The sequence below is a fragment of the Megascapheus bottae genome, chromosome 13 (assembly GCF_031878675.1).
Source record: "Megascapheus bottae isolate mThoBot1 chromosome 13, mThoBot2.hap1, whole genome shotgun sequence".
Taxonomy (NCBI): domain Eukaryota; kingdom Metazoa; phylum Chordata; class Mammalia; order Rodentia; family Geomyidae; genus Megascapheus; species Megascapheus bottae.
Window position 1 is genome coordinate 21,465,991 of NC_143521.1, and position 15,158 is coordinate 21,481,148.

Here is a 15,158-nt window from a genome sequence, read left to right on the forward strand (position 1 = left end):
CTAGCCATGAGCTGAATAGCTCAGGGTCAGGGCGCAGGCCCACAATAAATAAATAAATGAATAAACACCAAGTGTACATTTTCCCATGTTAGTGCAACCTTATCATGAAGGACACAGAGAAGTGATGTTAAGGGTCCTTTGCAATTAGTTTTATGCAGTATTTTTTACTGGACCAGAAATTTGATTTGGTTGTGCATGAACAGTTATCATACACAACCAATGACAAAAAAATAAATCCTTCACACAGGCCACCAGAAATGCACATATTTTGGTTCAAAATACAGCTCACAGGAAAATGTACTGTCAGTACAAACTCCAACTTTATAATTCTAAAAACAACAGTAGAACCACTAGGAAATTATGACAAAGGGTAAGACAAGCTCTAAAGGAGAAAAGAATTAAGACAAAGAGATACACGTATGCATTTCATAATCAATGAAATAAAATGCAGGGCAAACTTCAAATGAGCCTCCAGAAAAACTGCACTTTAAACCACGGCGATAAGTAACTAAAGGTGAGTTAAAATCCCATAGAATGGCTCATATTAAGATATTTTAAATAATAGCTTTAGAAGTGGCATAGATGAGTACAATATTTGCTTTGTACTCCATCATTGTAGTTAATGAAAAAGAAAAAACTCCAAAACTCCCCAAAGACAAAGAATTGGGTGTTTTTCAAAATCTTCACTTTAGGGTCAGGATGGGAGAGCCACAGTGTAGATAAGATTTACTCTCCCCGCCCCCACCCCCACACACAGGTGACATTCATAAGAAAGTAATACAGCTATAACATTTAGATTGTTCAGACGGGCCACCCTGCTTGGCTGCATGGTAATGGAAGAGGGGTGGTACATTATAAGACGTTCACTAGGCTGAACACACTAATGGGAGAGAAGTCTAAAGGGTATGGTGCTGAGATCTGCTCAGAATCCTCGATGTCAATCCCAAGATGGCACCTATTACTCTAAAATAATACTTTGCCCAGGTGACTTATGAATGCAACAATTTTCACTTTTCACTCCAAGAGCTATCAATTAAGTTCGAGTTCTTTTGCAACTGTGACTGGACTGTGCATGATTATGGAGTTAGGAAAGGCAGTAGTTAGACATTAACCTCTGGATTGATTCATGCAGGAATGTAAGTTAATACACGAAGTTAGAGACACGAAGGCCAAGAAGAACAGAAGGCTGACATTTACCAAGATGTCTTTGCAGTGGGCATCCCTTCTTCTGCTGACACAACTGCTGTCTGGCTTTAAGTCTGGAAGCTGTGGGAAGGTGATGGTATTACCCATGGAATACAGCCACTGGATCAATGTGAAGATGATCCTGGATGAGCTTGTGCACAGAGGCCATGAGGTAACTGTCCTGACATCCTCTGCGGCCATTCATGTGAATTCCAGAAAATCTTCTCCTTTTAAATTTGAGATTTTCCCCACATCTTTTGATTCAAAGGAATTTGAAAGTCACTTCCAAGACTGGATCACTGAACGGACCTATGAATACTCCAAATATTCTGTCTGGAAAATGATTTCAGCAATGCAAAGGGCTTTTGAAGACTATTCTGATGTTTTTGAAATCATATGCAAAGACATGGTCTTCAACAAGACCTTTATGGAAATTCTACAAGAATCAAGGTTTGACGTGCTGCTAGCAGACCCTATGACTCCCTGTGGAGAACTGCTGGCTGAGCTGCTGGAAATCCCTCTCGTGTACACCCTCCGCTTCTTCCCCGGAAACCAATATGAGAAGCACTGTGGTGGGATTCCATTCCCACCTTCCTATGTGCCTGTGGCTCTGTCTGGGCTCCGTGATCGAATGACATTCACAGAGAGGGTAAAGAATATGCTGAATGTGATTTTTTTTTATTTCTACTTTCAAACATTTCAAGAGCAGAAGTGGAATCAGCTTTATAGTGAAGTTCTAGGTAAGCTATAATTTTCACTATAATCATTTACTTCTAACTTTTCAGCTCCTTTGAAGGCAGGCCTAAGTAAATGTCTAACCTAAACCCCTGAGGGAAGTGCAGAGCAATGAAATTCAGAACAATTCAAACTCTTTGGCTCTCTTCTGTTCAGAAACAGTTCAGGAAATAATAACTGGAATGCTTGAACCACTATTTTTCTTCCAAAGAATTGTGTGTGAATTTTACCTATAGTTTTATTTCAGCATATAGAATAAAATTCCAGGGCCAGGAATGTGGGCTAGTGGTAGAGTGTCTGTCTAGCATGCACAAAGCCCTGGGTTGGAGTCCATCGTACAAAAAAGCCAGAAGTGGTGTTGTGGCACAAGTGGTAGAGACTAGACTTGAGAAACCTCAAGGAGATTGCAGAGGCCTTTTGTTCAAGAACCAGGACAGGCACACACACACAGAAAAGAATATTCCAGGTACCAGCAGCTCAGACTTGTAATGCAGGCTACTCAGGAGGCTGACAGCTCAAAGCTAGCCCAGGTAAGAAAGAACTCCATATAACCACCAAAAAACCAGAAATAGAATTGTGGCTGAAGTGTGGTAGAATGCTAACCTTGAGCAAAATCACTGAGAGAGAATGGGTGATATGGTCCAAATAAACTGGTGCAACTGTAAATCCTCTGTACATCACTTTCACAAGAACATAGAATATTACATTTTTTAAGCTCAAAGATAGTGCCTAGGCCCAGAGTTCAATCCCAGGATGTGCACAACAACAACAAAAAGAAAACTACATATAAATCTCATTAATATCCTAATAACTACAGCTATGAATATTCATACCTTACAGTTGATTTATCATCATTACTATGTAACACCAAGGAAACTATTCCATCTTTTATAGTTTAGTTATCTCATTTATCAATAAAACATTTACCTAAAGTTCTAGACATGGTCCTTCATGAATATCTGAAAAGTTTTAATGGCTGTAACCAGTACTCTTGTTCGCTCTCTGTCTCTCTCTCTGTCTCTCTCTCTCTGTCTCTCTGTCTCTGTCTCTCTCTCTCTTTCTGTAGAGCAGGAGAGTAATATTAATCAGCCTCTTAATATAAACCAAATTCAGTAGCATTAGCAGGAATTTACATATACTTCCAAAATCCACTGTTCTCCTGGAAAATCAAAAATCATAAAATCCACGTTAAACTGTAACAACCTCCTGAGATGGCTTCCTTAAAGTTTGTGATGATATTATTAATTGATTCCGGAGATAAAAATGTTTCTAAAATTATATTTATTACTTTCATGGCTTTGAGAGAATGTATTTTAGATACAGAATACCACACATGTCCTTAAAAATGAACCTCCTTTATCCAAACCCAACATCTAAATGTCTTGCCTACATGCTTCCAATTTAGTTCAGCAAGTCCATGCTTTCTTTCTGCACAAATTTCTTCATGACCTTCCTACTATATGGTTTTCTCCATTCAGGAAGACCCACTACAATATTTGAGCTCATGGCCAAAGCTGACATATGGCTCATTAGAACATATTGGGATCTCGACTTTCCTCGCCCCCTGTTACCAAATTTTGAATTTGTGGGAGGACTCCACTGCAAACCTGCCAAACCACTGCCTGAGGTAAACCTGTCCCTGTTGGCTGACTGGTCCCTCTTCCTCTCCCTCTCCTCCCCCTCCATTGCCCCTCCTTATGCCTCTCCTACTTTCTGCTCTTCTTTAGAAATGGTTTTGCATTCCTCACTCAGGGTTCTGCAGCAGCAAAATAGATGTGAGGGAAAGGATCAAGTGTCCTGTTGGTTGTGGACTTCTGTATTCCAATACCAAGGCAATTATCTGTGTTTCATCATGGTCAAGACTACAAGGGTAGGATAACTGGAATCTGGAGAATGTGGTCAGTTAAATCCAGCCTTCATTGTTGAAGTTAAAAGGAAGAATAAATGATTCGTGCAAAGATTGTTTCCTAAGTGACTACAATATACCAGAGGCAAATGGTAGCTATGCTGAGAAAGGAAGCAGACACAGATTATGAACACAGATCATAAATTCTAATTGGATAAGAAAACTAGGAAACAAAAAGTTTGTGAAAGTATGGTAAGGAATTCAACAAAGTCAAATAAACCCAAGGAAAACATGAATACAATTCCATCTCTACTACTGTCAATACATACCATCAAATACAATACAATACCATCAAAATTTTGTAGGATTTGGCAGCTTGTTTGTTCTTGTTCTTTTGTTTATTGGGAGTATTGCTATTGTCTCAATCTCATATGTTGATGATCTCATTTTTCCTTTCTTCTTGATTAAATTTTGGATTAATATCCTAAAATTTCCCAATTGTTCTACATTATATATGATCAATTTGAAATATATGCATTAATATAGTGTGTGTGTGCATGTGTATACATGTATGTCAGATTGAACTTGGGGCAGCTTGCATTCTCCATTGGCATTTCCATTTAAGGCTTCTGCTCTATGATTTGAGACATCCTCCACTTCCAACCTCCTGCTGGTTAGTCAAAAGTTCTGATTTCTTTATCTATGATCGCTGGCTTTGAAATTTAATATTCAGATCTCAGGCTCCTGAGACACCAGGACTACAGACATAAGCCATTGACAACCTGGGTATTGTGTGTGTGTGTATGTGTGTGCGCATGTGTGCGTGTGTGCGTGTGTGTGTGTGTGTCCTTTCAATATTCCAAATACTCCTCTGTGTTACAATGATATATGCTGTATATTGCATTGTCTTTCACCTTTATGTTTACTCATGGGTTTTGTTTCTTTTCATCACTGTAATTAAGGCTAGTTAGTTTGAATTTTTCAAAGTATCAACTGTTTCTTTCATTGATTCATGGTATTCTGTGTTTATTGTTACAACTTTTAAATTTTTCCATATTTTCTACCAGAGCTTTGCTACAATGAGCTTCTGGTTTCCTTTGTCCTTACTTACCTATATCAGTCACAGTCATAAGCTGGTAATTTATTTTCTTTGTCTGTCTTTGTTTTTAATGTAGGCATGGAGAGGCATTACTCTATTTAATTCTGCAGTATCTCACAGATACAAGTACTTGGTGCTCCTCATTTTACTTGGTGCTGAGAATATTTTATATCATATTTGATTTCCTCAGTGAACTACTATCCTTTTTAATATATATTAGTCAGTCCATAGGTGTTTGTATAATCTTATTTTTCTGGATCATTCCACTTTTATTCCATGGAGATTTTCAAAGAAAACATCTTTATTTTCCTAAAGTATGCTTTCATTCAATGTGTGATTTACTTTGGAAAATATTTCAGGTGCTAAATAAAACAAATGTGTACTCTGCTTCTGTGGATGGAATACACCAGTACGCATGAGTTTAATTTAATTCTGTTCTTTGCTGGACTTGGTTTGAAAGATTTGTTTTTATTATGGAGGATAGGTAAAAGAAATAAATCCCTACCATTATATCAGAACCTTCTATTCGCTGTAAGCTTAAAAAATTAGTATATATTTTAGGAAGTTACTGCTCCATCGCTGGATGTATGTATCATTAGATGTTCCTGCTGGATACTCTCTGCTATGTACTGGTCTTCCTAACGCCTTCTGAACAATATAGATCCAACTCTTATGTCTCAAATATGAGCAATTAGCTGCTCCTGATTCTTTTAGAATACTGTTTGCTTGGCTGATCAATATCAATACAGTACTTTCATTCATATATGCTTTTGCCAGGCAAGCAAGAGCCTTTCTGGAAGAAAATTCAGAGATCTTGTTTTCTTAAGCCAGTCATTCAGATTCCATCATATAATTAGAAAGGTAAATCATTTACATCTAGGGTTATGACCAAAAAGCATACACTAGTACTGGTCATCTGTTGCTGCTTTGTGGCCATTAGTGTATGATACATATTCATGACTTTCTTAATATTTGAAAAATAATCATAAGAATATTTGTTTATTAAACATGACAGTTAAATATGATGTAAAAATGAATGTTAATAAAATATTTTTAAAAAGAATTGTAAGTAAAGGAAACTTACAAATTGCCTCTACTTCTACCTGAAGGAACCTACATTAGCAATTCATATAATTATAAACTACGAGTCTAAGTAGAATAATTTCTAAGGTCATATACCCCAATCAATGTGACATGTGAGGGTTCTAATTCTCTTCTTTCTGTGAAACTTGTAAACACCTGTGTGCACACTTGCACAACCAGACATAATAGAGTCTTATTATTTCATAGTATACATCGCCACCTGAATAAAGTGTGCTAAAGAGTGGCTTAAGATCAGCTATCATAGCAATTTCAAAAGTGTTTCTCTGCAGTTGTTCTTTTGTAATGGAGAATATTGTTCCTTCACAGGAAATGGAAAAGTTTGTCCAGAGCTCTGGAGCCCAGGGTGTTGTGGTGTTTTCTCTGGGATCAATGTTCAGTAACTTGACAGAAGAAAGAGCCAATACAATTGCAACAGCTCTGGCACAGATTCCACAAAAGGTAAATTAAAGTTCTCTCTGGTGGACACTAACATAATAGTGCTTTTTCTTTGTGAAAAGAAGGCCCAATTTGCTAATCAGTAAATTGCTCAAGTCCTGAGTTCAAGCCTCAGGGCTGGCATATACACAAGAAATTCTAACTCTAGCTATATAAACACCTTCTGGATTAAGCATTAAAATTGACATTGAGATACTGAATAATATTTTCTCTGCCTACCAGGTTTTGTGGAGATACGAGGGCAACACACCCGCTACCTTAGGATCCAACACTCGCCTGTACAAGTGGATCCCCCAGAATGATCTCCTTGGTAAAACTCAGGAGAATAAACAGTAAAGAAACTAACCCAGCACATCAGGAAGATAATAGTTCAATAGGAAATAAATGCATTGACTATTTATTATCTCAAACCTCCAGCACTAACTTTTCTTATTTTGTAGTATGAATAAGGTACCGAGTTGTCATGTTAAGGTACACAATCTCATTCTCTCTAAGAGGCACTTAGGGAATGTCCCTCCACCTCATATGTCAGCTTTCTTTATTTTCCAGTTACAGATGAATTCAAATGTCATTGAGAATGACTTCTTCTCTTGTATTACTAGGGACTCTGCACTTTTCAAAGTCATAAATACACAAATATTATTGTGAAGTGGTGACCTATTATTCGGTGAAGTGTGGCCCACATTGCTTTAGATACCAGCACCACAGCAGTCCCCTTCCTTCCTGGATATTTTGGTTGCCTCACATCTCACACTCAATAACCTCACTAGTTCTTCATGAGAAAATGCTACATGTCTCGCCAACTTTTCTTCATGTAAGCATACTATATCTTAAATTTTTTTTGGTCAGTACTGGATCTTGAGCATAGGGCCTGACACTCTCCTTGGGTTTTCTTAAGGCTAGAGCTCTGCCAGTAGAGCCACAGCAATACTTCCAGGTTTTTTTCTTTTTCATATGTTATTTATTGTAATTAATAGAAGGGTTACATTATATTCACCAGATAAAAGGTGCATTACTTCACAAACATTGATACCCTTTCTCATGTCTTGGTCCCCATTTCCAGTTTTTTCCATGTTTATGATACCAAGGAATTGAACCCTGGTCACCGAGCATGCTAGGCAACCACTCTACCACTAGGCCAAAGTCCTGCCCTACTGCATACATCTTTTACCAAAATATTTTGTAAAAACATTTGGTTTTAGTTCCTCTTTGTCAATCATTTTTTCATTTTTCAATCACAAGTCACACTAAATGCTTTCACTGAGTCTTGACTTTTCTTTCCAGTAAACTGAGATGCCTGTTGCTCTGAGATTTCAAGTGCAATGGAGTTTCATGACTATAGTGCATGCTATCTAGAGAACACTCCCACTTAGTGCACTGTATTTACCTTTCTCATTTCATTACTAATACATACTTGATGACTTTGTGGAAATTCACCCACATGCAGGTCATCCAAAAACCAAAGCCTTCATCACGCACGGTGGAACCAATGGTGTCTACGAGGCCATCTACCACGGGGTCCCGATGGTGGGCATTCCTTTGTTTGGGGATCAGCCTGATAACATTGTTCGGGTGCAGGCCAAGGGAGCTGCTGTTCAATTGGACTTTACCACATTTTCAAGTAAAGATCTTCTCAATGCCCTGACCACAGTCATTAACAACCCTTCGTGAGTATAAATTTCTTCTCATTGGACAGTAATTAGAGAAGGATTCTTACCATCAGTGGCATTGCATTTCATCTCCTTCCACAGAAGGCTGATTATTAAATTATTTAATTGAGCATATCAACTGTGACATGTTTTTGTTTTACTTTTGTTTTGTTTTGTCATGGGGCTTGATGTCAGGGCCTGGTTGCTGTTCCTGAACTTGCAAGTGCAATAGCCTACTTCTAATAGCCCAAGGTTGGCACTCTATCACTTTCAGCCACATCAGATTTTCTAGTTGCTGAATGAAGATAAGAGAGTTAGGGACACTGTTGGTGGGAGTGCAAACTCGTTCAACCACTATGGAAAGCAGTGTGGCAGTGCCTCAAAAGGCTAAACATAGAGCTCCCTTATGACCCAGCAATTCCACTACTTGGCATTTACCCAACCATCCAGAAGCTAGGGTATACTAAATCCACTAGCACAACAATGTTCATTGCAGCATTATTCACCATAGCAAAAATATGGAACCAACCTAGATGTCGCTCAGTTGATGAGTGGATCAACAAGTTGTGGTATTTGTACACAATGGAATTCTTAGCTGCTGTCAGAAACAAACGACATCGCCCCATTTGTTAAGAAATGGAAAGTCTTAGAAAAAATCATACTAAGTGAAGTAAGCCAGACTCAAAGGAACTTAGGCTCAGTGGTTTCCCTCATTTGTCATAATCAGTAGAAACCATGGGCTCTACTAGCAGAGATCTGCAATACAGCAAAATCTTGATACATAAGGCCATATAGTATGAAGTTAATTGAAAAGACTTCCAGGATATTGAAACAAAAGCCATATAATGAATGATTGTTGTCCTTAATGTACTATGTTATCTCTCATCTCTTTTGCTGCCCCTTGGTTATCTCATATTGTTACAGTATCCCACTTTGTTATCTGATATATTGGATTTATTTGCATTTTGTTATTTGAAATTGGATAGGGAAAGGGGGAAAACCAAGATGGGGGCGGGGAGAGGAGGGTAATAGGGACCAAGACATGTGAAAGGGTATCAATATATGTGAATTAATGCACCTTCTATCTGGCAAATATCATGTAACCCTTTTATTAATTACGATAAAAAATATAAAATAAAAAAAGAGACTTAGGGACTTTCCTTCCCAGATTGGTTTGAAGCAATGATCCTCAGATCTTAGCCTCCTGAATAGCTACAATAACAGGCATGAGCCCCCAGTGCCAGGTTTCTAATATGTTTTTATTTTCAACTAGAAAGAAATTTCAGAGTTGCACTTGATTTCACAGATTAATTGGGTAAACAATTGGTGAAATCAGTCCACATACATAAATAATGCTGAAGGTATGTAACTGCTTGTAGTGACTTTATTTTCAAACTATGACTTAATCTTCAGAGAAAAATGATGAACTTGAAAATAAAAGAAATTATCGTATATCTTAAATGTCTCTTTCTAACCATCTTTTCATTGCTTCTATTCTTTTTTCTTTATCTTTTGCTTCTTTTTTTTTCTTTTCCTGAGGGTTGAACACAGGGTCTATGCAATGTCTCTGACCATTTTTACTATGACTCTACCACCTGAGCTACCAGTGGACACACATATGGCATTTTGGTTGTTAATTGAGGAAAGATTATCTAGGTCTTTCCTGGCTGGTTTTGAACCAAAGTCTTGGGATCTCAGACTCTTGAGTAGCTAAGGCTGTAACTGTGAGTCACCAAAACCTGGCTTCAAGCAAATAATCATTTACCAAAAGAACTCATTTTATTATCATTATAAATACAGACCTAATTAATTATATATAATACAGATATCCTAAAAGTAACTTCTTTAAAATTTTCAAATATATGATCTATTATTAAGAATGAATACACATACACACACACACACACACACACACACACACACACACACACACACACATATATATATAGTCAATTTTCACCGTCCTGAAATTTATTAGGTTTCCAGAACTTTGAACTGACAACAGTGCACTTACTTTCCAGGTGCTCTACCACTTGAGTCACAGTCGGCTCATTTGCAAAAGCCAATCATAGCACAGCACAAATGGAAAGGCTAGCTCAAGTAACTGAACATTTTAATTTTAGGGTTTGAGCTTTAGTTTCTTATGTAAGCCCCTATTACTCAAGCCATGTTTTATAAAAGTTTTATATGACATAATTCACATAATTTTCTTCTAATAAACCATGTGACATGGCCTTACACTCATTTTATGTGTTTAGGGCTGCTGTGCTAACAAGATAACTAAAATAACTCTGACTGTTGACCTTAAAGCTACACCCTCAGTAACAAGATAAAAGCAAGCTTTATGATACAGAAGGGAAGAATTGTAAGGAAAAAGAGAGAGAAAATTAAATGTCGAATAGAAAACTATTGACTACCTGGAATGAGCAGAGGTTAAGTGACAAGAGAAAATTGACAGCTTTTCAATTTTCAAGTTATCCAGTTGAAGAAGACAGTTGTTTTTATTTTTAATTTATTGTTGGGGTCATATACAGAGGCATTACAGTTACATTCATCAGGAAGTGGGTACCTTTCTCTTTTTATTTTTTATTGTTTTTTATTGTTGGGGTTATGTACAAAGGCATTACAGCTACATGAATCAGGTAGTGAGTCCATTACTTCTTTGTTTCTTTTTCTGTTGTATTTTATTTTCAGGTAAGGTATAGAGGGATTACAGTTACATTCATCAGATAGCAGGTGCATAACTTCTCAAACATTGGTACCCCTTCTCCTGTTTTTGTCCCCTAATTAGATTTTTTGAATAGGAAATACTGTGAGCAATGTAATCTCTTTTGAGTTTTTGTGTAAAAACTGATTTTAGCTCTGAGGTTTAACATTAAAAACATTTTTAAAAATCAGAAGAGAAGACTAGAATGAGAGACGTGTCAGAAGTTGCTTCACCTCCTAGGACAAGATAGACCTTTAAAAACTTCACAACTTCTCAAACAAATATTTCTCAATTACAGCATTCATTTGCAAAAATAAATACTGTATGTGAGGAAAGAAAAAGAGAACATCAGGGTAGTATGCCCATTTGATTTAACTTGGATTATTTATGTGGCACTTTAATAAACTTTGTTAGGCTTACTATAGTCAGGGAAGTTAAATTCCTTTAATGTAGATGTTTCTGTGTTTGTCTTTTAGCTATAAAGAGAATGTAATGAGGTTATCAAGGATTCACCATGATCAGCCAGTGAAACCTCTGGACCGAGCTGTCTTCTGGGTGGAGTTTGTCATGAGACACAAAGGAGCCAAACACCTTCGCCCTGCTGCCCTCGACCTCAACTGGTTCCAGTACCACTCTCTGGATGTGATTGGCTTCCTGCTCGCCTGCGTGACAGCTGTCATCATCATCTTCATGAGATGTTGTCTCTTTTGTTGTCGAAAATTTACTAAAAGTGGGAGAAAGAAGAAAATACACTAGTTGTACCAGAGTTGAAACTGGGAGTGATGTTAATTTCACGAGCAAGAAGCATTGTAACTGATTAGATTCTTTTCTAGACAAACTTGAACAGATTACGTGCTGGAGTCAAATTTTGAAATGTGTAGCACAAGGTCAGAAGTGAATGCCTACAAAATTTTCTGAGCTTACTTTAGTTTGCCAAGTTTTGTGTGGACATTGGACCATTAAAATCCCCCTTGTAATATGAATATGTTTTGAAAATAACCTCCTTTAACTTCATTTTTTCCTCATACTGTTTGTTTTTATATTCCTAAGGATTCAGCAAAAGGAGAAAAAATATATGCACACTGACAACTATGTGGATAGAGGTTCTATTACTCTACTCCACAGAGACTTATCAACTGAACATCAACAGAGGAGTAGTTTGTGTTATTGAGGCAATGAAACCAAACACTGATCACTAGTTACTTTCCACAGTGATACTATTGGTTCCTAGGCTCATACTACAGCGCCAAAAGTCACAGTGTTACAGGAGTCATGGCGACAATGCAGTATTCTTCCTATAAACAAACATCAGATTAGATCCTATTTTGAAGAATTTTTCTAGGCAGTAACATATAATCTCTGTGGTCATTGTTTGGAATTTTTATCCCTGTAATTTTTTTACAGAATTCTTTCAAATATAAATTTCACAGCACTGATTAACCTTATGAAGTATACTTTTAATGTCCAAAATTTGGTCAGGATTTCACAGGAGAAGAATAACCAATCATGAATACCACCTGTGACATTAATCGCATTGATAATTTATTGTTGCATCTATTGTACAAAATGCCAGACACTTTGTCTTCCCAAATTTCTCTTTAGTGGGAAGAGTACTATAGTTTGCATCTTACATGCTCTCCCAATCACCTGTGAGCTGAAAGCCCACTCACTGACTTTAGAGCATTATTAGTTGGTAGCATAATTTATAGTAAGAGGCACAGAGCAAAGCAGTTACATTACAAGAAAAGTGGCCTTGCGAATGATATTGGAAACCTGTCTTCTTCAGGCTATGTTCCTTTGGGTAAGCAGCCTTAAGTGAGGGACCTGCTATGGCATACATTACCAGTATGAGATACTGCCTTACTGCAGTATCAAAGAATAGAATCATGATGCACAATAGAATCATCCGGGTCACCAGAACCAAGCCACATGACTGTGCAGAGAACTTCAAAAAACACCTTTCCTCCTCACAAATGGATTATCTTGTTTATTTTGTCATAACTGGCAACTGATTAAGATCTAGTGGGAGGCATAATTGAGTATTATGGATAATTATTATACAACTAGTAATTAAACATTGAAACTGGTATGAGTTAGAACCCTGAATGAGAATAATTCTCCAACAATTCCAAGCAAACATACTTTTTCCAGTGGCTTTATATAGAGTGATGTGATTTAATCATGTACTTGACCAGATCTATACTGGTAAAAAGGTAAGGCTTTTCATATTGTAGTAAGAATCACCTCTAATACCGGAGGCAGCCGGCAGCAAACCGGGATTCCTGACCTTGGGGGTGAAGACTGGGAAAAGAAGAAGAAGACAAAAGAGATGGTGTTGGGAGGACTACAGCCCTTAAGCTCTAGCTTAAGGAGAGCTTAAGACAATAGCTTAGGGTCGTGAGCTTAAGACTGTAGCCTAGTTTATTTCAAGTTCCAACCTTAAATACCCTTCTTAAAACCAGGACAAAGCCAGAGGTTACATTCGTACAAAACAGCGATTAAGTCCCAAATGGGTTAAATGAGAAGCAAACAAATCCCAAATGGGTTAAATGAGAAGTGATCAAGTCCCAAATGGGTTAAATGAGAAGCGATTGACATAGCCCAAAATCATGATAACAGCTTACTTCCTTGTGTACTCAATTGTGCAGCTCCAAGGTCTCTGACCCCACAGTCAGCCCCCAACACTCTAAGACATGGGAAGATAAGAAATAATGAGGCTCCCTCTGAGCCAGTTGCATACAGTTATATACCATTAAATTGGTATCAAAAATGTCTTGTTCAAGGATCTAAGAAACAGAATCATCTAAATGAGTAACTATACATGTAAACATCTGGATTACAAATAGGACTCTCTTGTCTATTTCACTGAAATACTAAATTCTAACATCATAAACCAGAAAAAGTCAGCACTTCTTAACTTCCTGCCATTAAGTAGAAATTTAAGAGAAATGGGGGAATTCTGACCAACATTAAAATAAGCTACAAATGAATAGAGAGCTAACAGAAAGAAATGTAAAGTTATAGTAACAAAGTAAACATATAGTAATAATATATAATAATACATAAAGTATTAGTAATAGTAATAATTAAGCTTAGAATGATAGCCATCATAAGTAAATATAAGTAATAGTAATCATAACTGAATATTTCAGAGTTCTCATAATCATTCAAATGAAATATAATGCATAAAATAAAATAATTCTCCAAATAACCTGCATGTAATCCCTCTCTTAGCATGGGTCAAGATGCAATGCAATGTCTGTATTCATGAATATATAATGAATAAAGTATCTGTTTAAATTTAAATTATTTGTATGATGTTATCTTGGGTTGACTATTCCTCAAAAGGTCTTGTCCCCTTCCAAAGTCATATTAAGGTTTCTCCCCTTATTTGAACAGTGGTGACAGGTATTGGAACCATGTAGAGGGAACTTGGCCTTTTGAAGGATTCATATGTATTTTTCAATATAAATTACATCTGGCAGGATTAGATTACTGAAAGAGCAGTTGTAAACCCAAATCACCTTACCTCCAGGCCTCTTTTGCATGTATGCCATTCCCACTATACTCCTATGTTTAAAAACAAACAAACAAAACATAAATTGTGACAGCTAAGGAAAACTGTTTCAACCAGGTAATTATTTGATCTACATTTCTATGGGAAAGAGACTTGTCATTAAAACCTCCTAATTGCCACTTATTTCCACACTACTCCAAAATATAATACATAACTGATTTATAAAGGCAATGAATTCAGTAGACATGGAATGTTTCACTCATAAAAATAAAAATTAAGACCTTCAAATAGCAGGGTCTTCTGAGTTTTATTTGTCTCCCTGCCAAATACATGATCAGATTGTACTTTGGAGTGCAAGAGATACACTAATCTCTAAACAGCAACTGAGAACAATCATTAGGGCTGGATGCTGATAGCTTATGCCTATAATCCTAGCTACTCTGGAAGGTGACATCTGAGAATCATGGTTTGAAGCCTGGAAGGAAAACTGAGCCTCTCACCAGACACAGAATTTGCCCAAAGGAAGGTTTTATTATTGGGCAGGACTACACTGTACAGTCCGGGTGTTCAGAAAATGCAGTGTCTACTCTGGTCTCATGGCCCTGTTGAAGGCAGAAAGCCCTATTTGTCCATGGGAGGAAACTAATGGTTCTTTCCTACAGGTACAAGCCAGGCATGAGGTTACAGAAGCTGAAACAATATTGTTTTTTGTTGTTGGGTTTTTGTTTTGTTTTTTTTTGCCAGTCCCGGAACTTGAACTTGCGGCCCCAAATACAATCCTGAGTTCAAGCTTCAGGAACAGCACAAAAACAAAAGAGCACTAATCATATATATTATTAAATATCATACTGACTACAGCAATGTACATTAAGAGATTATAG

At 37.1% G+C, this 15,158-nt stretch overlaps 1 protein-coding gene across 1 annotated transcript; it reads left to right on the forward strand.

Annotated features, from left to right (window-relative positions):
• The first annotated feature begins 1,169 nt into the window (after window positions 1–1,169).
• LOC150055670 (UDP-glucuronosyltransferase 2B31-like) lies at window positions 1,170–12,118 on the forward strand. Its single transcript, XM_090343490.1, has 6 exons — window positions 1,170–1,925; window positions 3,399–3,547; window positions 6,276–6,407; window positions 6,627–6,714; window positions 7,852–8,071; window positions 11,237–12,118. Exons 1-6 carry the CDS (start codon window positions 1,202–1,204, stop codon window positions 11,514–11,516), a joined length of 1,593 nt encoding a protein of 530 aa, XP_090199616.1. The 5' UTR covers window positions 1,170–1,201; the 3' UTR covers window positions 11,517–12,118.
• Window positions 12,119–15,158: the final 3,040 nt, after the last annotated feature.

Excerpts from the sequence above, each read along its gene's own strand:
- LOC150055670 (XM_090343490.1), top strand. The coding sequence starts at position 1,202 with ATGTCTTTGCAGTGGGCATCCCTTCTTCTGCTGACACAACTGCTGTCT. Across the intron at positions 3,548-6,275 it reads CTGCCAAACCACTGCCTGAG|GAAATGGAAAAGTTTGTCCA; the intron begins GTAAACCTGTCC and ends GTTCCTTCACAG. Across the intron at positions 6,715-7,851 it reads CCCCCAGAATGATCTCCTTG|GTCATCCAAAAACCAAAGCC; the intron begins GTAAAACTCAGG and ends ACCCACATGCAG.